Consider the following 27,734-nt stretch of genomic DNA (forward strand, 5'->3'; position numbering starts at 1 on the left):
AGTAAACACAAATGTAATTGTTGATTTTAAATTTTAAATGCCTCTTCTCACTCACTTGAACACACTCAGATTCACTAAACAAGGGTTTGAATTTTTTATTCTTGAAAGTTGAAACATGTAAACAATCTAAACATTTTGAAGTTTTGATTCAATCTAGATTCTAAACAATGTTTTGATTCAAATTTCTAAGCAAAAATAATCTAAAAACAAACTAATAGAAAGATTCAAGAAGCCATTTGCACAACAAAGACTGAGTGAGAAATTAAAATACATACCTGGCAATAGCAAATCGGCACCTTGAATCTCTCACATTGAGCAATGGACAAATCTCCAAATCCACACCACAAAACTAGTAAATCTCCTCCTTTTGGGCAATGGCAAACACCTCCTCTCTCCACAGGGATGAATGGTAGAAAGAAGAGTGAAATTGAGTGATTTTTCGGCCTTTTCCCTTACTCCTCTGCGACCTAGGAGGGCTTCGCGATTTTTCGATCGACCCAGATAAAATCACGACTTTTTCGATAAAATCACTAATTTTTTTTTCGTTTTCGAAGAAGTTGCCAAAAGTCGGCTGATAAAATCGGTTAGCCCAAAAAATCAGACTTTGCCGATTTTATCGCGACTTTTTCCACACTGCTTAAAATATTAAATTAACATTTATTTTCAAGATGAAAATACCAACCATGGCTACCATATTTTTCAACACTCCCTCTTAGCTAGGAAGGTACTTTTCATTCTTTCTCTCAAGATCAATCTTCCCGACCAATCATAGGTCTCACAACCGATAGCCTAAGGAAGCGATCACAAATACAAATCTCTCTCTTTGTCAGGACTAATATCCTCGACCAATTATAGGTCTCATAGCCCACAACCTAAGGGAGAGATTATTAGTCTCATCATAAGGAAAGATACATAACATCTATCTCAAATCATCTCCTCAACCAAGAAGTCTCACAACACACATCCTAAGGTAGGAATCAAGAATACGTCTTCCAAACCACAAGGTCTCATGGCACATAGCCTACAGGAGGAATCAACAATATATCTCCTGGACCACAAGGTGTCACGGCACACAACCTACAGGGAATCAACAATACATCTCCCAAACAACAAGATCTCACGACACACAACCTATAAGAGGAATCGACAATCCATCTCCTGGACCACAAGGTCTCACGACACACGGTCTACAGGAGAAATCAACAATACATCTCCTGGACCTCAAGGTCTCACGACACAACCTACAGGAGGAATTGACAATACATCTCCCAAACCACAAGGTCTCACAACACACAACCTACATGAGGAATCAACAATACATCTCTCAGACCACAAGGTCTCACGGCACATAGCCTATAGGAGATGGTCCATAATATGATGCTATGTAATTAGTGCTCCCTATTCAAGGGAATTCTCAGTTATTATAGTCTCTGCACATAAACATTAGTGACCAGTTCATCATCATAAATGTAGCCATGGTGGATCTCAAATATTTCAGCAAACAATATTCAGCTTGTTCATTCAATTTCAATCGGGGCCTCTCTCAGAAGCAAACATCAAACAACTAATGATAGACTTCAGCAGTGGCTTTTCATAGAAGCAATCATCAACAACCATAGTAGAGTCCAACAGACAATAAGTGGCTTCTAGTAGAAGCAAATATCAATATCCATAGTCGAATCCAACAGATAATAAGTGGCTTCTTACAGAAGTGAATATTAGTATCCATAGTCGAATCTAACAGAGAATAAGTGGCTTCTCACAGAAGCAGGGATCAACAACCATAGATTCCAATTTCCAACAGACCATAATCGAGTTCAACAGGTAATAATAAACTTCAATGGAAAGAAACATCATCAGATAGATCAATGAACCAATCAGAGAATCAACCAAGTCAATATTAGAGTCTTGCAGCTTCTTCAAATCATTCATCGGGGAGATGTCGATGGACTTGCAATCCATTGTGCCAAAGATATCACCAAGCTCATGCCTTTACAAAAGCAACTCCCTCTTACACATAAGTCCTTTATGTAGCAGAAAAATCACGGGCTCATCTTTATCATATCTAGATCAGCACCGGTCTTCAAAACTTTTAATCATCTTCATAGAGACGTGCTTCAATCAGGCTAATCTTGTTTGCTCCCTCTGAGTACAAAGCCTATCACGAGTCTTTTTGTCACATTGTTCTTCCAATATTTCCAACAATTGCCACATGTTGGCAGTCTCCATTATGTACTTGTAAACCTCACTAGGAGGCTATGGAGGAACAAGAACAACCAAGCAAGCCAAGAGACTCATAATGAAATAATCAATAGAAACAATCAAGATAATACGTATCTTTTGAGAGTGTGTTAGCCTTTTCTGATCGACTCAATCTCATCATATCATCAAGGAGTCCATACCATAATAAAAGAGTTGATATTATTTAGGAGTCCACATCATCAAGGAGTATATGTCATCAAGGAATCCACATCGTCATTAAGGAGTTCTCATCATGAATAAGAAGTTCACGAAGTCCAAGTGATCAAGGAGTCCATATCATCATCATCATCAACGATTCCATATCATTATCATCATCAAGGAGTCTAAATTATCATCGAGTCCATATCATCATCATCATCATCAAGGAGTCTACATCATCAACGATTCCACATCATTATCATCATCAAGGTGTCTACATTATCATCAAGTCCATGTCATCATCATCATCATCATCATCATCAAGGAGTCTACATTATCAACGAATCATCATCATCATCAAGGACTCTACAATATCATCGATTCCATATCTTTCATCATCATCAAGGAGTCTACATTATCATCGAGTCCATATCATTATTATTAAGGAATCCATATCATCATCATCATATCATCACTGAGTTCATGTATCATCAAGAAGTTGATCTTGTCCATATCACCAAGGAGTCCAAATAAGTAGTACATATCATTTATATTATTAGGGAGTCCATATCATCATCAAGTCAAAATCATTATCATCAATATCATCAACGAGTCCACATCATCATTATCATCAAGGAGTCTATTCCAATTCATCATCAACGAGTCCATGTCATCAATGGTTCCATGCCATCAACAAGTCCTCGTTATCATTATCACCATCATCAACGAGTCCAGATCATTATCCTCATCGAGTCTAGTCCGAGTCTAGTCCAAGTCTAGTCCAATTCAATGAGTCCATGTCACCAACGAGTCGTCATTATCATCATCAACATCATCAACAAGTCTAGGTCATCATCATCATCAAGGAGTCTAGTCCAATTCATCATCAATGAGTCCTTATTATCATTATCAACATCATCAACGAGTAAGCATCAAGGAGTTCATATTACCATCAAGGAGTCCAGTGGCATCATCCACGTCATCAGTGAGTCATACATCATTGTCAGCAAGGAGTACTTATCATTATCAACAAGGAGTACACATCATTCGTCATTAAGGATTCCATATCACCATCCTCAAGGAACCATATTATCATCCACATCGTCAAGAAGTCCATATTGACATCAAAGAGTTCACAACATCAAGGAGTCCATCATCCACATCTTCAAGAAGTTTACATCAACATCAATAAGGAGTTCACATCCACATCATCAATAAGTCTATATCATTAAAGAGTCCACATCACCATCAATGAGTCCATATCATTAATAAGTCCATATTAGCATCAAGAAGATAAGGTTTCTTCTTTCGAACATAATCAGTTCCAGGATTCGGTCCATTTTTCATCTTCAAGCCCTACCTAGGGTTTGCAAATCATAAACAAGCCAATGATAGTAATGATTAAAACAATAAAGGAAATATAAAATACTTATCTTTTCAAGACAACTGCCTCTTGATCTTTAGCCCTCTTGAATCCAACCTGCAAAACAACCTCATCATCAAGATGCCAGATCATTCTAGGGTTCCTTTATATATGCAGAAATAATTAATCAAGGCTTTGTTTTCCAACCCCAATGATTTGATAGGGTTAACAATTCATCAACTAATCAATCTAGGGTTTACCAACCCACTCATTCTTGCAATCATTTTCCAACTTCATCATTCTTAGTGATTTATCCATAAGTCATAGGACAAACATTTCAATTTTCCAGATCCTAGGTATCTCAAGAGATTTCAAATTGATCAGACTTTAGGTTTTGAAAGGGAGCCATGACTTTTGATTATCAAGGCTACATGCTTCAAAGGAACATGGATTCTGACGATTTCTTGCTTCCAAATAGGACGATCCTTTTGCAAAGCAAGTCGTCCTTCTTTTATGTATAGAGAGGCAGGCTTGGGTTCAGGAGTATACTATAGATTTGAATTTTTCAGAAATTTTAATCCTCCACAGAAGAAAGTCCTTTACCAATTTTGAATTCTTTACAGATGTATCCTTTGTTGACCTTAGAGTGAACTTGGTTGCCTCAGAGCTGCTTCTCGATCTATCGTAGGAATACCTCAAAAAATTAGATTAGTATTGCACAATCAGAGATATAATACCATAAATCATAAGATAATTGTGCCAGATAGAAGCTCGCACAACAGAGATATGACAGATGCCAAAAATCAATACTCGGATACCACAGAGGAAGCTTACATAAACACTTTGCGAATTTCCACAAAAGATTAGCTTTGAAATTAATGTCACCTTGTTGAGGTTGAATTTATCAAAACTCCAAATTGCATAAGAAGTTTACCTTTGAAAAACCTGACCCTTTATTTTGTACAAGGAGCTCGGTCCATTTGTATTAACTCTCCAGAAACTTTGACTGCTATTTTACAGAAGCTCGATCTTAGGCTTAGGCTACAAGGATCATTAAAAGGCTTGGATCCTAGTTTTTGAGATTCAGAACTCGCACTTTTGACTTGCATATATCCACAGAGATTATGAACAGTAATTGGAGCCAAATATAAGTTTGCATGAATCATAATGATGATCACAAATGATACAACAAAGATTAGATGTCACAGAAATAAATGAGGAGGCTCGGTCTCGAGTAGTACCACAAACTTGAATAATACCATGGACAATACACATATAAACTTCATTTGGATTTATGCATTGTTTATAGAAATAAGGTCCTTAGGATCATAGATTACCATAACGAATTAAAGTCTCAAGATCTTGAGTAATAGAGATATGAACTTACCATGAAACTCGGCCTAAGTCACAATAGGGTTACCTCAGATAGGCCAACACACACTTTCAACTTCAAAAAATTTCTTCGTTGTTCCTTGATACTCGACCTCTTTTTTGAAAAACTTGAACTTTGTCATTCAAACTGCTCTTCAACCAGCTCTGATTCCATGTTGATTTTCTAGGATACTTGATATAATTAGGTTTTTCTTCACATGATAATTGCTTCAATGATCAATTAAACATTAGTTTTCACATAGCATTAAATTCCATATCGTTTAGGCAGTAATACAAAAGGAAAACATCAACTAATAAACATGAAAGAGTAGTAAAGTAATCATGAAACAATGAGACAAGAGACACATAAATTAGGCACAGCCAGGGCAAAACCTACAAGGGGGAAACCCAGAAATGTTCTTCTTTATGAGAGAGAGAGTTTCTATATTCATCTATACATCATAAATGAGAATAGCAGAATAATAACCAAACCAGTAACCAAAATCATGATGAAAGTACCATGTCAAAATTCAAGTCACTGAAATTTCGGCCTCCTCCTAAGATTTCGGCCCTCCTGTAATTTCGCTGGATCATAAATGCACGAGAGCAATTTGATGTGTCCAAATGAGGAGAAGTGATCTCCTTTATATAGCCTTCATGTGGGGGTTCAATGGGTGCGACTTGGGGGCCTAACCAACCTAATAGATTTGGAGGCAAACTTAAAATTTAAATTTCCATTTATTTTCAAGATGAAAATACCGACAGTGGATACCAGTTTTTTCAACACTTGAATGGAGTCGACTATGGGACAATTTCTCCTAGAAGGAGATATGGGAAAATTCATTGACTAGAGGACATCGAAAGGGCGGTGAGGAGAAGGACGAAGTTGCTCTTGCTCCACAAGCGAAAAAGGGCAAAGCAAAGGCCAAGTAGAACTAGGGTGGAGGAGCATCTTCATAGAGGAAGAAGGAAAAGGACATGAGCAAAGTTAAATGCTTTGCTTGTCATAAGTTTGGGTATTTTTCCAGTCGATGTCCTAACAATAAGAATGGAAAGGGTAAGATTGCTATGGCATCTACTGCGTAGATGGATGAGATGGCAGAGAAGTTTGATAGAAACTTCACCCTAGTATCTTTCCTTTCTGGAAGTGTCATGAGAGGTGTCTAGTTCGTGGATAGTAGAGCATCTCGTCATATGACGGGATCGCGAGACTTCTTCACCAACATGACTAGGGGGCCCAAAGATGTAAATGTGGAGCTTGGTGACAAGGCCAAGTATGCAATCGAGGGCATTGGGAGTATCGAGTTGTAGATGGACTCAGGTGGCATCATGGAGGTGAACGAAGTGCTATATGTACTGGGTTTGTAGAAGAATTTCCTTTCAGTTTCAACCATGGAAGACAGAGTACTGGAGGTCAACTTTATGAGAGTTGAAGTGGTTGTTGGGCCGAAGGGGACCAATTTCAACAAGAAGCGGGTGATCGATAGGAGGGAGAGAGATCTCTATCTGTTGAGAGGATAGTCGGTGAAGGCTCTCATCCATGAGAGTGACAGCCAGAGCGAGATTTGGCATAGGAGGATGGGACACCTACACTATAGAGCTCTTTTGATGGTGTAGAGGATGGTTACTGGTTTTCCAAAGATCCAGGTGGAGCAGGATGGAGTGTGTAAAGGGTGTGCGCTTGGCAAGCAGGCCAAGAATGCGTATCCTCATAGTGAGACCAGGTCTAAGGGCGTGTTAGACTTGGTGCATTCTTAATATTTGTGGTCCTATGTCTGTGATGTCAATCACAGGGTCCTTATATTTTGCGACGTTCATAGATGATTATTCCAGGAAGACTTGGATCTACTTCCTAAAGACCAAGGATGAGGTCTTCAATCGGTTTCAGGAGTTCAAGGCTCTTGTGGAGAACCAGACAGGAAGGAAGATTAAGGTGCTAAGATCAGATAATGGGGGCGAGTACACCTCCAACAGGTTCCCAGACTTTTGTAGGTAGGCAAGAATCAAGAAGGAGCTCACAATACCTTACAACCTAAGTTGCACGAAACGGGGAAACGCGGAAGCGAAACGAAACGGGGAAGCGAAACGAAACGCGACCTCCCCAAATTTTGGAAACGGGGAAACGCGAATATATATAATAATATATATATATATATATATATATATATATTAAAAATATTTAAAAATTATTATTATATATATGTGCAATCATAAAGCATGAATGATACATTTACTTACATAAACATTTAAACATTAAGATTAAATTTACATCACATTTACTACCTGGAAACCCTAAAAAAAATTAAAAACAAATTAAAAAAAAATTAAAAATTAAAAAACAAGTGTTTTTTTTGGGGAAACGTGGCACGTACGGCCTGGAAACGCGTTTCCGGCCGTACGGCCAAGTTTCCGTTTCGGGAAACGTGGCCGTACGGCCGGAAACGCGTTTCCAGGCCGTACGGTACGCGGAAACGCGTTTCCGTTTCGTTTCCGTACGGAAACGGACCCTGTACCTGCGTTTCCTGCAACTTAGCTTACAACCCTTAGCAAAATGGGGTTGCCAAGAGGAAAAATAGGATCATCATGGGGGCAACAAGGGCAATGATCCATGATCAGGTATTGCTTATGTTTTTGTGGGCTGAGGCCTGCAATACAGTTGTTTATAGGAGTGAAACCGGATGTGAGTCATTTACGCATATTTGGTAGTCTAGTTTATGTCCAATGTGCCAATAGAGAAGAGGACTAAGCAGGAGCCCTTATTCGAGAGGGGTTTGTTTATTAGCTATAGTGAGGTTTCAAATGCTTATCGAGTCTACATTCTAGAAAAAAAGAAGGCGATCTTGAGTTAGGATGTCAAATTTGATAAGGAAAGGACTCTTAAGAGATCTCATGAGTGAGAGGAAGCAATGGTAGAGGAGGAGCAAGAGGCTCCTAAGGCTGAGCAGGGACCAACAACACCAACAGGGACACAACCGACAATTTAGAGGATGAGCTAGATATTCCTTCAATTTTTACCAAGAGGAGGCCTAGATGGGATGAACAAACATCAAGGGATGCTGAAGAGCATGTTCAGGTAGAGCAGATCACCGACCAGATAATCTAGTATTTGGCACTATCGAGCAATGTCTGCGAGTCTGAGCTTTTTGCTTTTGAGGAGACTATAGGTGAGCAGGTTTGGAGAGATGCCATGATAGAGGAGTATAGCTCCATCATGAGCAATTATGTTTGGGATATGGTGCCGAGATCGGAAGGGAAGTCTGTGGTCACTTTTCGATGGATCTACAAGATCTAATATGAAACAGATGGTAGTATCGAGAAGTAGAAAGCGAGGTTTGTGGCGAGAGGGTTCTCCCAGAAAGAGGGAGTGGATTACGAAGAGACGTTCACACTTGTCTCCAGATATGCATCTATAAGAGAAGCTATGTCCATTGCTTTAGAGATGGGGTGTAGGATGCATCAATGGATGTGAAGACTGCTTTCCTCAACGGGGTTATTGAGGAGGTGTATATTGAGTAGCCTCGGGGTTTTGAGGTATATGGGAGAGATTCCCATGTATGCAGGTTGAAGAAGGCCCTTTATGGGCTGAAGCAGGCCCCACGCACATGGTATGACAAGATTGATGGTTATCTTCTTGGTTTGGGCTTCACTGAGAGTAAGGCAGATCACAACTTGTACTATATACTTGTGGTGAACTACTCTTCTTGGTATTGTATGTGGACGATCTCTTCTTGATAGGATCAAAGAAGCTCATAGAGATGTGCAAGGAGGATCTTGCTTCAGAATTCGACATGAAGGACATCGGCTTGATGCATTACTTTTTGGGATTGGAGGTGTGGTAGCAGCCAGGAGAGATTTTCCTTGGACAGGGCAAGTATGCAATGGAGATCTTGAGGAGATTCAGGATGGAAGATTGCAGGCCTATGTCTACACCTATGATCACTAACTTGAAGAAGCTAAGCGCTTTTGAAGGTGAACTAGTGGATCCCACACTGTATAGGTAGTTGATAGGTTCCTTGATGTATCTAGTCAACACCAAGTCAAATATATGTTTTGTTGTGAAGACACTCAACCAGTTCATGGTTGAGCTGAGACTGGCTCATTGGGTGGCAACGAAGCTTGTGGTGAGATACTTGCGTGGGGCATTAGACTTTGGATTGAGATATGTCAGCGCTGGAGGAGTGGAGCTGCAGGGGTTCACAGATTCTGATTGGGCAGGAAGTGTGGTGGACAGAAAGTCCACATCAAATGTTATTTCAGCTTGGGATCAACCATGATCTCATGGTTCAGCAGGAAGCAACAATCAGTGGCACTCAGTTCAATAGAGTCAGAGTACATGACAACGAGTATGGCGAGTTGTGAGGCAGTATAGCTTCGCAAGATGCTTGTGGGATTATTTGATTTGCAGATGGGGCCAACAGGGATATACTGTGATAATCAAAGTTGCATTAAGCTCTCTGAGAATCTTGTGTTTCATGATCAATCCAAGCATATCAAGATCATATATCACTTCATCAGAGATAGGGTGTAGAGGGGTGCTATAAAATTGTAGTACATTTCTACAGAGGAGTAGGTGGTAGATGTTCTCACAAAGTCTCTATTGAAGGGAAAGTTTGTAAAGTATCGAGATAAGTTGGGGGTGGTGGAGAATCCCTTCCTTGCTAGGAGGGAGTGTTGATGTGAGTAGCTTCAGAAGGTCTTCTACAATTGATTGGTGTCTTAGCATGTGGAAGACATTATTTGCCCTCTTCTAGTGATTTATGTCTTCTTTCCTAAATTTAACTTAGGAAAAATAGAATAATTAAAGTCAATTAATTATTGTGGACTATTGGATTATTTTATAAGGATAAACAATTTAATTATTTAAGTGACTTAGAAATAATCTCAACTGTTAATCTTCAAGATGTTTCTAGATGTAAGATTCAAGATGTTTCTAGAGGGGAGATTGGGGTTAGAGATTTGTACTCAATGGAGATTATAAATGGCGGCTAGCTATGGAGGTGGTGACACAATGAAGAGAAGAAGTGTGTGAGTGAGTCATCACGAGAGAGGGATTTTCTCTGCAGTGCGAGTGGCTTAGTGACCAATGTGCAGAGGAGGAGAAGTGCGAGTGGGTTTGAGCAAATCTAGGAGGGCCGAGTCAGAGGATATTGTAGGGTTGAGTTGCCGAAAGGAGATCGAGTTTGTTTGGAGGAGGCCAAGTTGGAGTGTTGTGGTTTTTCCAGTCCGTATTAGTGGTAGGGCGCATATTTGATTGCTGGGGGGGCGATTTCTTCAGAGTGATTTCATTTGGAGGCAAATTTCCTTGAGGTTAATTTACCTGGGCCGAATTCATTTTGAGGGAGTCGAGTTGTAGGTTCCAGATTGTATTTCTCCTTGTATCTCTGTGGGTCGAAAAACCCAAATTTTCCAGATAATGAAATGACGGAAAATTGTTTGTGGGTTAATTAATTTTTGCAATGTGTGATTGATCTCTCTGGTTTATTTCTGCTGCATATTTTTAATTCTAGAAGTTAAAGATACCATTGATTTTATTTTTTGGTGATTTAGTTATTATTTGGGTAAATATATAATAAATTGGGGATAAATTGAATTGCTATGAGAAAATAAATCTGGTTCATATTAGAAATTTAACAATAAAACAAGTCAGATCCATGTAGTGTGTCTAGTGTGCTTCCTATGAAGGATGAGTTTTTGTGAGATATTTCTCAAGGCACTCTTTATCTCTGTTTGCATCAAAACATTTCACGCCATTCAGTCAAAACTTTTTTACACAAGGCCTTCATTTCCTGCCCAATGCGTTGATTGGTATTCAAAGCATTAAATGCAGTTACTTTCCAAGTCCCATCCTCTATTTAAGCCCTAATTATTCCACATGAAATGGGATGTGAACTATTTTGAACTCATGTCAGGACATGCTTCCCTCTATAGCGTCCAATTTTTTGATGATACAAAATCCAACCTCAAGAGAATCATATCAGCCACATGTACACCTTTTGAAAATTTACATTCCCCTTTTGGAGGATTTTCTTTGTTAAAACTAGTGTTAACAGATTCGGTGAGCACTAGCGAGTCCAAGTTGGCTCGACATGCAAAAGACTCGATTTGAATTTGGGTGAGTCAAACTCGCGTTGACCATGTTATTGAAATTCGTCTGTGAAAATTGGAAGCCCTTTTACAAATTTGTTCGTTGAGTAACATAAACCCTTTTTAATTTTTGGTTACTGAAAAACTTGAACGAAATACCACCAATTTTGTTAGGCATTCACTGTCTGAAAAATTAAACCCTGAATGAAAATACCACATGCCACATAGTTTCGTTGACCTGATTCGCCGAATGAAAAACGAAAGAAAATACCAGAATTTCGTTGGCCTGCAATTCCGAACATATAAAACTTGGCAAGTATTATTACTATTGAGCGACTACATGAGCGAGTATGCCGATGATCGTTCAACTATAGTGGTTAATATGCTAATGAATAGTGGGTGAGTCATGATACTTTAATTTAACCATGAGATAATTTATGAGATGCTATTTTTTTCATAGCATGTAGTTTTAAAATTAAACTATGTATTTAATACTCATTGAATACATATGTTAATATATTATATATTTATTAAATATGTAGATTAATATTTTATATAATAATTCTATAAAATATTTTGTATATTATATATAATGTGATAAGTATCTTGTATATGATACATTATATACATAATATATTTTATATATTATATAGGCATTATAAAATATTATATATAAATATATTAAATGTTTTTCTTATAATTTATAAAAGAAATATATATAATATGTTATTAAAAAATTTATATTATGAAAATATATAATAGACGAATTCAATGGCAAACCTTATTCAAATTTTATTGGAAAATTCAAATTTGAATCAAAATTTATCCTTGTCAAATTCAAACTTGAACCCGAACCGTGTGAAATTGGGCTTAGTTACTGCTTAGTTTTGATCGAATCTGGATTAGTCTTAGTTACTGTTTTTTTACTAATTAGTATATGTTAATTTTAGGTATGTTCTATGCTTAGAGCAATTTATTTCAATTTTCACATATCTTTCCAGATTAGCAATCACATCAGCATTAAAGTAAACTGCAGATAGAACATAAACATAAATCGCAGAAGACAAGCCAAGACAAGAGGACACAAGATGTGGCGCCAGCCAGGGACAAACCCCAATGTGGGGAAACCCTTGATCAATTCTTCTTATATTCTTCAATAGTTCAACAGAGAGAGATAGTACATGTACATCAGAAGTCAACACTTTGACTTGACAAAATAAGAGCAGAGATCTTCACCATGAAGATGAGGTTGCAGATCTGAGGACATGGACTGCAGTTCTGAATTCAGATGAAGGCAAACATTCTTCCAAGGTAATTCCATCACCTTGCTGCATCCAACATCAAGCTGCATCTCATCATGCTGCATCCTACATCATGCTGCATCTCATCATGCTGCATCTTATCATGTTGTATCTCATCATCGCTATGCAACACTTCATTACTATGCTGCACCCAACATGTTGTCATCTACATGCTGCATACTGCAACACAGTCATGGAACAACCTTAGCTGCTTGCTATGGCTTGCAGCCTAGCAAAGCAGCTAGCTGTAACTTGTAGATATGATTTAGCAGAGGTACCTAACTGTACCTCATCCGAGACATCAAACCTCCGAGAAGGACATCCTAAACTGTCCTCTATAATGCGGATCTATGCTCCATCCATGACTGCATTAGTCACCTAGATCCTACACCCAAGACTGTAGCTTGTTTTCACTTGCTCCCACAGGCTGCATAAACTTCTGTCCACGCATGGACAATCTTCCACCTAGCACAAACTCAACATAGATGCAACATGCATCTTCCCCTTGATTGATATATCTCTGCTGCAATTTAAGGTCTGGTTAGGGCAAGATGACAATCATCTTCAGCCCACTCAAACATGCCCAATCTTCCTTGAAATTGCTGCGGCCTTTCCTTTTATTCTTGCTGAGCTGAACAACTCCCTAAAATAGAGTCTCGGCCTCCTTTTACAGCTGCCCAAAATGACCTGCGGCTGTGTTAAGACTTCAGTACTCTGCGGCTCCTTAAGTCAGCCCTTAAGTGACCCTAGAATCCTTCTATGAGCTGCGGCTTCCTTTCCCCTCAACTCGGACCTGTGTAGAGGAAGAAACTAACCCAAAACAGTCCTATCATTCCTCACGTCTTGTCCTCTTCTTGACTGCGGATTAGGGCCTCCTCTAGCTGCGGATTAGGGCCTTCCTTCTGCTGCGGATTAGGGCTCTTCTAGCTGCGGATAATGGCCTCTTCTAACTGCGTATTAGAACTGACTGCGGCTAGGGCTTCTTGGATCTGCGGCCAGATCTTCTTCAAGACTGCGGCTAGATGGTCTTCTTGCATGACTGTGATTAGGGCTGCGTATAAGACTCTTCCATGATCCTCCATGACTGCGTCTAGATCTCATTAGGGCAGCGAATTAGTCTCCTCTATGGCAGCGTATAGATCTCCTCTTACCTGCAAGATGATCTCCTCATAAGACTGCGACTAGGGCATCTTAGGTTCAACGTCTATGGCATCTTAGGTTCAGCGTCTAGGGCTTCTCCCTCTAGATCTCTCTAGCCACCAAACCCAAAACAAGTGGAGAGAGATCATGAGTGAAGTGAGTGTGAGAAATGACTCTAAGTCATCTCCTTTTATACTAAAACGTTGAGCACTTGTGGGGTTTATTTGGTTGTTGGCCGACCTTGACGATTTGTCCAATAACACAAATAAATTCATATCTCCATGAATACTTATCGGAATCAGATGATCTTTAGATCAATCCTACACCTATCGATGAGAGGGATCCAAGAAAAATATCAACTGCCATAAATAAGATGACCCACATGGAGTTTGGCCCTAGTTGCCAAATTTAACAGTATACAATATTTTGTAAACTTTTAGAAGCAAATGCTTCTAGTTATATGTAGTTAATGTTTAGGAGTCAGGACTCAATACTTTGGATCATGTTTGGACTCATAACATATATGAGATACTTATTCGTTCATGATATTTTGGACATCTATTGATATTATGCATTGTTTGGACATGGCTTTACTTTTTTTTTTTGTAAGCTTGGCAATACCTTTCCATTCATTCATTTCAATAATCAGGCAGGTTACAATCATATAAATCGTTCGATGGCCTCAACCTGCCCAGTGGGAAACCAAGTCTGTTGGCCACCAAACCGCATTATAAGCCATCCAAAACATAAATAGTCTGAGTCTGTCTAACCAAGCCTTATAAGACTTATAGTCTGTAAACCATCTAGTAAGCATAAAATTGTAAACATAAATGCTACCCGACATATACATCAAAATATAAGCCAAAAATGATCAAACATGACTTCCAGCAACTAGTCATCTGACAATTCCACCGAAGCAGGATCTTTTGCACTTGAACCTGGCAATTTAGATTGGGGCATAAGCCAAAAATTATCAAACATGACTTCCAACAACTAGTCATCTGACAATCCTACCGATGCAGGATCTTTTGCACTTGAACTTGGCTATTCAGATTGGGGAAGACATGGAATATGGCGCTCTATGTGGCCAAGGCGAGCATTCTGGTGCTGCAGCTGGAGTTGAATTAGCTAGAGCTCTTTCTGAATGTCTTTGAGACCCGAATCCGAATCCACATTTGCAGCTATGTTGAGGGAAGAAGCCATTGCTTTAGCCACAATACATTTCATAAGCCAAAAGAGATGAACAAACTATTTATACAAAGTGAGGTGGCCGCGGGTATAACCAGGGTCAGGGATCAAATCACTCCAATCCTTTGTCGACGGCTCGAGCTCAACTTTCAAGTTTAATTTTGCCTCCCAGGTCGAAATCAACTGCTTCACCTGGGTCGGGGTCCTACGCAATAGGCCTGGACCGTATTCTATAAGATCTCAACATCCCTTTTCCTGTCGCGCGGAGTCTTTCCAGACGTCGAGCCTGTTTCCTTTCCCTTACCACCCTGATTCTTGCGACCACAGCCTCCGTGACCAGAGGCACCACCACGAGGAGGAGTCTTCGCCATTATGAGCAAGAACCGAACCACCCTTCATCAACCTTCTCTCACCTTCCCACACTTGAGAGCCAACCCACTGTGCAGAGGCTAGAGGGAGAAGTGACTTAGGTGGACCTGGAGTAACAACAATACAGAAAACCACCCGAAAATCAAACATAAACTTAATGGAAGGGCATAAGAACAGAGGTAGTGCCGGACGACACTGCACCACACCATAAATCCACTGCCCGAGCCAATACGCAGAGACAAACAAGAACCCTCCCGGAGTGTGAGGCACCATCTAAATGAGAACAACGGCCCCCGTGCACCCCTGAGACCAAAGTCCGTAGACTCAGCCCTGACCAAAAATCTGAACCCTTACTCTCCACAGGGTTTTCCAATGCAATTCTGGCTTGAAATGGAAAAGCCCGTAATCAACATGTAGAGGAAACATTATAAAAAAGATCCGGAAACCAGTAATCATGCCCATACGGGATAGTAAATTGCCAAAAAAGATGGATATCGACATAACATAGTCGAGAAAGCCAGAGCTTTTAGTCACAAAAACTTCCAAATTAACCATTGTTCCTTTTCCCCTCCAAACGTGAGGCGAATCACGAATTGCAGCCCCCAACCCAGGGTATAGGATAAGCATGAAAACATACCAGACTATGTGCGCCAACCTCGAGTAGAGACGGACTGCGACTGAGTGTTCTCCCCGCGTTCTAAGCGCCACGAACCAGCAAACAGTTACCTTAGGCTCCCTAAGATACCGGTGACACCAATTCAATGGCCAGACAGATGTTCTTAAATAAACCTCTGCTCCCACCACCTGTAAGCATAGTGGTCTGCCCAACTTCACATCGTGGATCCGCAGAGATCTATGATCCTCCACAACATTAAGATGGGAGAGCGTGTGAGGGCATGGAAGAGACCGCCCACTGTCCCAAGCATTTAATCCTTCAATCATTTCGATGATCCCCAGCTGCCTCGCACCCCGATTGGGGGTTGGACATGGCTTTATTGAATATCAATAAAAATGTTTATTTATTTTTATTTTTTGTTTAATTCAATATTTATATATCTTTATTTATTGTATTCACCGATTTTTCCCAATCCAATTAAAAGTTTACGCTCATTTGCCACGCCAATTTATTGCCAATTCCGAGTCTGGTAACATTGGTTAAAACTTGATATACCTTATCTTTTCTCAACTGTATGGTTATTCCTTGTCAATTAAGCACTTATGTTTCGTTTTGTCATATTTATTGCATGCATGAAGTCTTCAAGGAACACAATAGAAACATTTATCATGGTTCCAATTGTTTTTTACTCACTGTCTAGGAGTGTTTTCTGTATGCTGCACTTCCTTACATATTGGTAGTATTGATTTTTTAAATGTCTATGATTTGGAGAATAATGATCTTTGTTGTTACTTTGCAGCTATGCAAGAACATAGTTTTGGCAGGTATTGGTAATTTGACGTTGATGGATGATAGTCCAGTTACAGCAGAAGCTTCATCAGCAAATTTTTTGATTCTTGCTGAGGAATCCAATCACAAGGGAAAATCGATTGCTGAAGTCTGCCGGGAATCATTAAGAGATTTCAATCCTATGGTCCATGTCTCTGTTGAAAAAGGTCAGCATATGTATACTGATTTATGGCAAGGATTCTGTCTGTTGAGCCAACTTCCTTGATATTCAGTTCCAGTACAGGTTGATACTCTCTTGCAATGGATATAGTAAAGATATTAGTTATGCACACCTGAGACAAATGGAACTGCAAATGAATCACAGTTTCTAAGAATTAGACTTATTTATGCATTTTATTTTTACCTCTGAATGAGACATGTTGTAAATCCTTTTCTATATGTATATTTGTTTTTTTATTAAACCTTTCTTTGCTTGTGAGCTTGGATTAGTTCAATTCCAATCATTCTTGTCTGTGGAGGAATCATCAATGGGCACTTATATTAGAGATCTGCTCATATTTTGTTTTGCTTGGAAAAAAGAGCTTATTATCTAAAATAACATTTTAAGCTCTGCCTGGTTCCTTTTTCCACACGAGGAAAACCTCGTGGGAAACACAAGGGATGCTTCCCGACATCTATAGATGGCATCCCTAGTAAACCCATTGACATAGACTAGTTAGGGGTGATGGGATTCAAACTGGGCACCTGTTGGCATAAGACTAGTCAAATGCCAACAGTGTTGGTGACAACTGGTTGAGCTAATCCTTTGGGCTTAAATTCCTGGAAAAATTGTGTCTCGCCCTCAAGCGCTTAAGCAAGAGTGAGATTGTTGGTGCCATTTTCAGAGTGTACCTCGGATAGTCTTCTACAGCACTGTGCACACATGTGGCTGATCTGGGTGCTTTTCTGTTGCAGCAGCATCACACACAGCAGACTCAGAAAGCATTGATTTCTATGCTGTATGGTGGTTTGTAGATGAAGGCACAGCATTAAAGAAGGCTAGAGGGTGCATCACTATATCTAGGCTTCCATCGTTGAAGGGGGCATGCATGCAGGTGTGTGCCTGCTATAGATAGAACAGGATAAGATTATCTGTATATTCCAGTTCGAGGAGACTGCATGTCTTTTATGAGTTAAGTAAAAGAGGGTGCATGCAGTAAAAGAGGGCGCATGCAGTTACATGTGTTAATTTCTGTTTATTAAGCAATTTTGTAATTATAGCTGAAGTTTAAGTTCAGTTAGGTGCATGCATGCATATAAGAGTGCAGATCTCTAGGAGGATACATGCTTGCATTCCTTAGATCTTCTCAAGTTGAGGTGCTGTTGTGCATGTGTTCAGATTACTCTTAGTTTATAAAGAAAACAGCAGTGGCATAGGTTTATTCATTAGTTCAGCAGCAAGCAGGGAATTAGCTTGCTGTATTTTGCTTGTAGCAGATTTCAGTTCAGAGTCACTGAGTTTCTGTTTTGCTTTTAACAGTGATTTATCAAGTGTGCTGTAATTTTGGCTCCTGTTTAATGACAGTGATGCAATTTAGTACAGACCTGTGAGTTTTTGTTATATTTTCTACAGAATGTGTTAGCAGATTTTAGCACTATTAGAACAACAGTTTTAAGTGGCTTTAAAGGTTCAACTATCTAGTTGGTTAAGAATTCTTTAAGTGCAAAGCTTACCATGGTTTAAGAAAATCTAACAACCTTGCCAGCCCCAATTGGCCAATGAGAGATAAGGTTCCAATGTTGTGATAATCGCGATCAGGATTAAATCGGTGAGGGTCCGAAATCAGAAAAAATCGTAAAAATTGGTAAAAAATGGCAAAATTAAAAAAATACAAAAAAAATTCAAAATTTTCAATTCTCTTAGTATCTAAAGCATCCACAATATAAAATAAATGCATTGACACATAAATATGAAAATATAACTAATATATAAGATGTGTAATATCATAATATGTCTAGTGCTACATCGCACATAATAGTGAATCATGTTTTGAATCTTGAGTCCTGGCTCAGCCTCAAAATATCAACAAAAAATATAATAATGTATCTCATATCATGAGTCAACTGTCATATACAATGAAATGAACCAACTAACTAATGATTTCGTCTACCCCTCTTGCGAGAAAATGTAACAACTTTCCCTCTAGATGAAGAAGGCCCTGGGGCTAGCATTGGACTCTGATGTCCTCTAGAAGCCGAAGAACTAGGAGCCATAGGAGGAAGACCACGACCTCTACTGGTGATCGTGGTAGTTGGTGTCACCTCCTCCTCCTGTTGCTCCTCTGCAGCTGCTGTCCCCTCCACTACCTCCTCTAACCAATCAAGTGGCCTATTCCATGATAGGCCTCTCGATCTCAACTCTCCATGCAAAAGTGGTGTCAATCCCATGCAATGAGATGGCCTCCATGTCAGGTGTCCTCTCAAGTTGCCTCACCCACAATAGGAGATTGTAGTAGGCGTAAACCATGTCGCTAAGGCGCTGAGACTCCAACCTATACAAGGGTCATAAATTATAAATTAATAATTATAAAAATAATAAATTATATTTTTTTATTATTTAATGAATTCAAAAAATTAATTGGAATTTTTTTAACTTGTTGTGCTTCTTGGTGTGTATTTTTTCAAATACACTCTAGTTGCGCTCGCATCCGAAGGAGCTACATGTTTGGCTGAGTACTCGAATGACAAGTTTTTGGAGATTTGGTACTCTGCCACCATAGCTTCTCCACCACGCATCTACAACAAATAAGAGAAACATAAGAAAAAAATTGAAATTTGAAAGTTGAAGCAAAGTATGAAGAGACAATGAAATTTGAAAATTGAAACAAACTAAAACTTACTTAGCATTTTGGTTTTCCTATCATGGATAGCCATCTCAAAGTTAAATGTGCCACTCGCCATCCTGTATATGTCCATTTCTGTAGAGATTTCTACATGTTTTGCTGGAGATGACACCATCTTCTGAACACAAGTGAAGAATCCATCCATGATCTCAACATCAAATATGAAACCACAGGAGCAAGAAAATGCAAGGTTCATGTAGATCCTTGCAGCATGAATGGGATGATGGAGTGTATTGTTCCATCATTGATCCAAGTGGATATTGGTGGCCACCCGCCTATTACACTTGGACCCCCATTATTGTTTCTTTCAGTTTTTCAGTTTCCTTAATTGTAGCACAGTTTACTATTTTTGGCAGTTTTTCGGGTCTTGAACTTCCGAAGCCGTTTTGAGGCCCAAAACGACGACGACTGGTGAATACGAGTTTTCAACTCGGTATTCGTTGTCAACAGTTGTAATCCTTGGATAGATCTTTCTAACAAGGTACCGTGTGTGTCAAACAGAGATCGTATGCCAAAGTTACGACCCTGGGAAGTTGATGTACCAACTTATCCCAACGGGGCCCATAGTTTGGCGTTTCATCTCCTAGGGTTAGGTTTTTGTATGTTTAGGGTTTTCCATTGTTTCTCAATAATAAATAGGCCTTCAAGCCTCATTATAACACAGTTCAGAGGCATGTAGCCGCCACATCTCTTCTCAGAGATAAGCTACCATCGCCCGAGCTAGTTTTATTTCCATTCTGTTTGTAAGCATATTTCAGTATTTGATATTAATGAAATGAAATGTTATTTCTGTTGCATCTCGGTATTTATGGTTATGCCTGTAATTTGTTGCATTCCTGTTTAAATCCGGATCAGTGGTATCAAAGCGGTCTTCTCTTTCTCTTCTTTTCTTTGCATGTCCCCAACGAGGTCGGGGTATAAGGAGTTAGGGCTCGATTTGGTTGAACCTTTGCAAGATCAGCCTCACAAACCCCGACGATTGCCCATGGGGGAAGAAAAGAAAGACGAGGGAGCAGGAGATCCTATCAAAATATTGCTTGAGGAGGCCCTTGAGAAACAAAGGAACATGATGATGGATAACTTTGCTCAGATCCTTCAACGGTTGCCCACCGACGATGCATCCACATCCAACAACCACTCTGGAGGTGCCACTCCTTTTAAGGTACAAGTAAACTTTGACATTCCCATATTTGAGGGCCAAATAGATGTAGACGCCGTAGATAAATGGTTAAATTTGCTAGAAGGATATTTTTTTGTTCATGATTTTTCCAGCCGGGAAAAGATTATTTTTTCTCTTCTCAAAGCCGTCCCCCACGTCAAGGACTGGTGGGAAACCTACTGTGAGCAGAAGGATGAAAGTGCGCCCTCACTGTTTTCAGCTGCACCCACTTGGAATTCGTTTTGGGATGCCATCAAGGAGCAGTACTACCCTGTCGGGAGCTATGAGGATAAATACATAAAGTGGACCACGCTGCAACAGGGAAGGGACCAAGACGTGCCGAAATTTACCAATGTTTTTCATACCCTTCGCATGAAGTTTGGTATCAAGGATTCTGAGAAACATTTGGTACTCAAGTACCGCGGCTGCCTACACAGGTACATCCAGGATGAGATGGAGTTCCTGGACATATCCTCGCTCGGCACAACGTATCGATACGCTGTCAAGATCGAGCAGAAGCTTAAACAGAAAAAACGAGACTTTGGATTTGCGAATCCGAAGCAAGGGCAATATGCCCCCAAACCGTAGAACAAAGGACAAAGCCAAGGCGGGGCGGCCCAGAACAACCCGCCAAAGCCACAAGCAAAGAACAATACCACAAAGCCGAAGAAGGACACGGGAAAGTGGTGTGAGTTCCATAAGAGCTCCACTCACAACACAAGTGAGTGTTGGGCCAAGCAGTCACTGGTGGCCGAGCTGAAGGCTTCTGAATTAGCTGCATGTTCCGACTCTGAGTCAGAACCTGATAAGGGGAATGACAAAGGGAAACAAATTATTGATGCAGAGCCCAGCGCCATTGTTGCCACCACGAAGATCCAGAAGGAGGAACCTGAAAATCCAGAGGAGGAGGAGTGCCTCTTCCACTCCCAGATGTGGGTAAAGGGTTCCCCGTTACAGTTCATTGTCGACAGTGGGAGCCAAAAGAACCTTATTTCAGCAGAGGTCGTGAAGCAACTGGGCTTATCGACCACAACACACCCACAACCATACACCATCGGGTGGCTTCACCAAGGACGAGATCTTCGCGTTAGCCAGCGGAGTCGCCTTACATACAACATCAAGCCCTTCACGGATGAGGTATTATGTGACGTTGCTCCTCTTGATGTTTGTGATGTATTATTAGGCCAACCATACTTGTGGAAGCGACATGCTGTGTATGAGTCAAGGCCTCGCGCTGTTATTGTTACCTTGGGAAATAAGTTGTACAGGATACCGGAGGTAGCACCGCCTACCACCATCTCTTTGGTTACTGCAAAACAATGCAGTAAGCTCATTTCCAAAACCGGGAAATTTGTTTTCCTGATGATACGCCCTTAAGGAAAGAAGAAGACGGTGGCCACGACCTCCAGACAGGGCCCCTCCGCACGACAACAATAGATGGACAAGGTCGTGGAGGAGTATGAGGACATCTTCACCTTCCTCGCAGGGGTGCCTCTGTACTGTCAAGTCAAACACTCCATCGATTTTACCCTAGGCGCGCCATTGCCCAATGGACCCATCTATCGACGCTCTGTTTTGGAGAACGACAAAATCAAGAGGCAGATTCAGGAGTTGTTGCAGAAAGGTCACATCGGACCGAGTTCATCGCCCTGTGGGAGCCCGATTGTGTTGGTACAGAAGAAGGATGGGACGTGGAGACTTTGTATTGACTATCGGGCGCTGAACAAGATCACTGTCCGTAATAGGTACCTGATCCCACGGATTGATGACCTTTTAGACCAACTCAAGGGGGCAAAATATTTCAGCAAGATCGACTTGAAGTTTGGATATCGCCATGTACCAATCGAACCCTCCGATGTGTGGAAGACTGCCTTCAAAGCCAAGGAAGGCCTTTTCGAGTGGCTGGTTATGCCTTTCGGGTTGACAAATGCTCCTGCAACCTTCATGAGGCTGATGGATGACATCTTGTAGCCATTCACCAACTCATTTGTAGTGGTATATTTGGATGACATCTGGATCTTCAATCAAAGTTGGGAAGAGCACCTCCACCACATCTGACAGGTTCTCCAAACATTGCGACAACACAAGCTGTGTGCCAATTTGGAGAAATGCACTTTTGGCATGACTCAGGTTCAGTATCTGGGATACATTATTGATGAACGGGGGGTGCATGTGGATCTAGCCAAGATCCAAGTCATTCGGGATTGGCCAACCCCAACCACTCTGACAGAGCTTCGCAACTTTTTGGGTCTTGCCAATTTTTACCACAGGTTCGTGTTGGGGTTCTCTCATATCACTTGGCCCTTGAGTCAAGTCACCAAGGGAAGAGCGAAAGCAAAATTCTTTTGGTCTGAATCTCAACAGAAGGTGTTCGCAGAGTTGAAACATCGTCTCTGCTCTGCACCAATGCTCACATTACCAGACTTGCAACAACCATTTGAGATCGAGACAGATGCCTCTGACTATGCTATTGGGGCAGTGCTTACTCAACAGGGGCATCCAATGGCATATCATAGTGAGACACTTTCAAACACAGTCCGGAAGTATCCCACTTATGACAAAGAGATGTATTCCATTGTGCAGGCCTGCCGACAATGGAAGCATTACATTTTGGGGAAGGAAACGGTCATCCACACAGACCACCGACCCCTGCAGTTCATACAGACGCAAGGGAAGTTGCAGAATGATCTCCATCAGAAGTGGTCCACATACTTGCAACAATTCCATTTGAATATCAAGTACAAGAAGGGCAACACCAATAATGTTGCAGACTGCCTCAGCTGACCCCTGATCATGGCGTTAACCACCGTGCTCAACTCTTGTGGGCACGAGACTTTTGATTGGCCACTTCTCTACAAAAGCGACCCAAAATTCGGCCACACATACCAGATGCTCTTGGAGGGTCAGCAAGTGCCAAATTTTCACCTCCAGGATGCACTGTTATGCCACCTGGGACACCTTTGTGTTCCTTCAAGCGAGCGTGCCAAGATGATTTAGGAAGCGCACTACAGTCGGGTCGTTGGACATTTCGGGGTCGAGAAAACAGTGGCAGTACTGCAGAAGTATTTCTACTGGCCGAATCTTCGACAAGATGTCGGGAAGTACATCAGATCCTGCACTGCCTGCGCCATTTCCAAACCGACCATCAAGAAGCAAGGCCTCTATACTCCGCTGCCTACCCCTAGTCGACCTTGGGAATCCATCTCCATGGATTACATGTCAGGCCTTCCTTCTACTAAGCATGGCAACGACTGTGTTTTTGTGGTCGTCGACAGATTCTCGAAGATGGCCATTATGGCGGCTTGTAAGAAGAATATCACAGCAGAAGCCACTGCTAAACTCTTCTTTGAACGAGTGTGGGTACACTTTGGGATCCCATAATCTATCATCTCAGATCGAGATAGCAGGTTCCTCAGTACATTTTGGTCCAGTCTCTGGTCGATGCTGGACACCAAGCTCACTAAGTCCACAACTTTCCATCCCCAAACTGATGGCTAGACAGAGGTCGTCAACAAGATGATCGTACACATTCTGCGCATGTACAACTCAAAGCATCCACGCACATGGGATGAGAGCCTCCCCTATGTCCAGCACAACTATAACTGGGCTCTCCACAACTCGACTGGCCACAACCCTTTTCAGGTGGGCTTGGGATTCTAGCCACTATGTCCCATTGATGTGGCCATACCATTTGCAGCTACTCAGGCAGATTCAGCTCATGTCCAGTTCGAAGCCGACAAGGCAAACAACTTCATTGAGCACATTTAGCACATCTGCTAACAAGTCCATGACATCTTGGACAGAGCCAATGCTAAGTACAAGCAGCGACATGATCAACATCGGGTGCCACACAAGTTCCAGGTGGGCGACAAAGTTTGGCTACATTTGCAAAAGGAGCGCCTTGCTAGGCCCCACCGCAAGCTTCGCCCACTCTGATATGGGCCATACACCATCACCAAGGTAGTAGGGGACAATGCCTTCGAGCTCAGTATTCCACCATTCCTTGGTCTGCACCCAATGTTCAATGTGGACTGCCTTCGGCCCTACTTTCCACCATTGTTGGACACATCCGACATTGCAGAACAACTCACACCAACAGAGTTAAACCTAGACTGCATGGAACAAGCCACAACTGATCGGATCATGGACACATAGATCAAGAACACCTGACAACAAAGGATCCAACTATATCAAGTTGTCAAAGCAGGCCAACTCCTTCACTAGGGCAAGTGGCTCACCAGGGACCAAGTTCAACAGAAGTTTCCTCATCTCATGGAGGAACTCAATGCAATGGGGACCATTGCTTGATCCAGGTGGATATTGGTGGCCACCCACCTTTTCCACTTGGACCCCCACCATTGTTTCTTCCAGTTTTTCAGTTTCCTTAATTGTAGCACAATTTACTATTTTTGGCAGATTTTTGGGTCCTAAACTTTCGGAGCCGTTTTGAGGCCTTAAACGACGTTTTTTTGGGAAAACCACTGGTGGTGATTATGAGTTTTGAACTCGATATTTGCTATCAGCAGTTGTAATCCTCTAATAGATCTTCTAACGAGGTGTCGTGTGCGTTAAACGAAGATCGTATGCCAAAGTTACGACCCTGGGAAGTTGATATACCAACTTACCCCAACAGGGCCCATAGTTTGGTGTTTCATTTCCTAGGGTTAGATTTTAGGATGTTTAGGGTTTTCCATTGTTTCTCAATAATAAATAGGCCTTCAAGCTTCATTATAACACAGTTCAGAGGCATGTAGCCGCCACATCTCTTCTCAGAGATAAGCTACCATCGTTCGAGTTAGTCTTATTTCCATTCTGTTTGTAAGCATATTTCAGTATTTGATATTAATGAAATGAAGTGTTATTTCTGCTGCATCTCGGTATTTATGGTTATATCTGTAATTTGTCGCGTCCCTGTTTAAGTCTGGATCAATTACTCATCAATCACTGCCCATATGAGTTGTTGTTTCTCAAACCCCTCATCCCCCTTATCATCATAATAGATGCAAATGGATTTTTTAGCCCTATCCAAGGCCTCATACAAGTAGCCCATTGCGGGCTTGTCTCCATTAACTAATCGAAGAACGTTTACCAAAGGTTCAATAATGCTACACACCTCCTGCACTTCCGCTCAAAAGCTTTCTCGGTGTGAAACTAGCCTGCATATGGCGTCTCCCTCTGGTTTGCGCAACAAAGCACGATGTTGCACTCATTTTGTCAAAGTTCCGAGGAAGCAGATGTACCATATTTTTCTTCAAAGTATCAAGATCATCAGCCATCAGCACTATGTTATTGTAAACCCATTTTGCAAATTTTTAATGTAAATGATTCTAGTAAGACCATGAATGTATGTAACAACCTAGGTAAACCTATTATTTTGGTGATAATTTCATCTTAGGAGGTTTTTCGTCTCACTGACTCATCTGTGTTTCTAGACACAGATGGTCGACAAAGTTTTTTCCCTCCAACTTCACCCTAAAGATAGGGTGGAATTTGTCGTCAAAGTCTTAGGTGAGTCCTAGTGTTCTAGTCAAATCTTGTGTAAAAGTGATTTGGGAATAATTTAAGCTAATTGGCTAAATTATTTTATTACAAATCATTTGGTCTACTATATCATATTGTCGCAGAATTAGGTATGTAATTAGAGGGTCTAAGCCGAATGGGTATCCCTCTTTGAGGGTTGAATTTGTAAAAATCTTATATAAAAAATATTTTAGTGGATTGTCCCTCATACTTAGACACCATGGCTAAAATATGAGAGGGTAGAAAAAATTATTAATCTCCTCAAGTGTTAATTAATTAAATTTTCTGGCAAAAATAAATTAAAATCTTAAACCAAAAATTTAATTAGTTAGAGTCAAAATTAAAAGTCTAGAGAAATTAGATTTTCCAAGTGGAAAAATTCGTGGGTATCAAAAGAATTAATGTTTGGAGGTTCCCCACTAAGGGAATATTGGAAATTTCAAGAAAAATTGGACCCTTGGACCTTGGTGGCTAAGTCAAAGTCAAATTTTTGAGGAAATTAGTTCAAAATAATTAATTTTGAGCTAATAAAAAATGATTATAATGAGAAATTCGAAAATTCCTCAAAATAAATATTTTCAACTTCTAAGATTGAAAGATCATCAAGGATTTATCAACGACCAAGATTATTTTGACGAGGATCAAGCCAACTAACTGTTATTTTTCCACTTGTAGGATTTATCTATAAATTAGAGAGCCATTTGTCTCAAAAGCCATCTGATGTTTACTTAAGAAATTGTTGCAGAAAGATTGATGTAACACTACAGCCCCGCTGGGAACATTTATTTGAATCATAATAAAGACTTTGGGGTGCAGTTCATGGTTTTCAATGTTTATTGATTTGTGGTATGTGCTGGGTATAGACTTTCCTATATTGTGCTTATTAATTTTAAAATTTGTTTTTCATTAGATGGGGATATAATCATTCTATTGATAAATTCTGAGTTTATCAAATTTTCTTGAGAAAAAATATATAGTGTTTGCAGGTTCCCCAGTGCTTGGTCTCCAAGTTCACAAATTGTGGGCATGAATTGACCTTGTTTGGACTCCGGAGATTTATATGGTTGATTTAACTTCGCTAAGGCTATAATGTGCATTAATTTTCCAAAGTATTATTAGCCATTTATAAAAAAAAAAATCCAAAAAAATTTATTTCTCAAAATTTATTTTAAAACCCTTGTATATTTGTAAATTTTGTAAATTAATTTTGCTAATTGGGGTTTTGAGATTTTGTATATATTTTGGGTATTTGTAAATCTATTTGTGTAGGTGAGATCAAGCGGAAAACACTGGAATACAGCTAGATCTATGCCTTTGAGGGTAAGATCTAGTCTCTAAATTTTTTTGGAGGGCTAGCCATTGAAGAAATTGAGCCAAATTGTAGATTTGAAGGAGATAAATATTTCTGAAGTTGGGGCTTCATTTTTCAGTCCTCCCGGTCCCGGATCCGGCCTTTCCAAGGCCAACGTTGGCCTCTATCCCCCCTGCGTCAGCCTTAAGGCCCTCTACGTTAGCATTTTTAGGCCTTTTAGGGCAAGCCGTAAGCCCTAGA

The 27,734-nt window shown here is 40.5% G+C and overlaps 1 protein-coding gene across 1 annotated transcript in view; it reads left to right on the forward strand.

Annotated features, from left to right (window-relative positions):
- Window positions 1–27,734, forward strand: part of LOC149252262 (SUMO-activating enzyme subunit 1B-1-like) — a 138,215-nt gene that overhangs the window by 68,104 nt on the left and 42,377 nt on the right. Inside the window, exon 4 of the mRNA XM_089454111.1 lies at window positions 16,632–16,827. Within this exon, the coding sequence (XP_089310237.1) occupies window positions 16,632–16,827 (196 nt within the window). The remainder of the gene's footprint in view (window positions 1–16,631; window positions 16,828–27,734) is intronic.

The sequence above is a fragment of the Pinus tabuliformis genome, chromosome 7 (genome assembly GCF_031772625.1).
Source record: "Pinus tabuliformis cultivar Carrire ecotype Pingquan chromosome 7, CPIR1, whole genome shotgun sequence".
Classification (NCBI taxonomy): Eukaryota; Viridiplantae; Streptophyta; class Pinopsida; order Pinales; family Pinaceae; genus Pinus; species Pinus tabuliformis.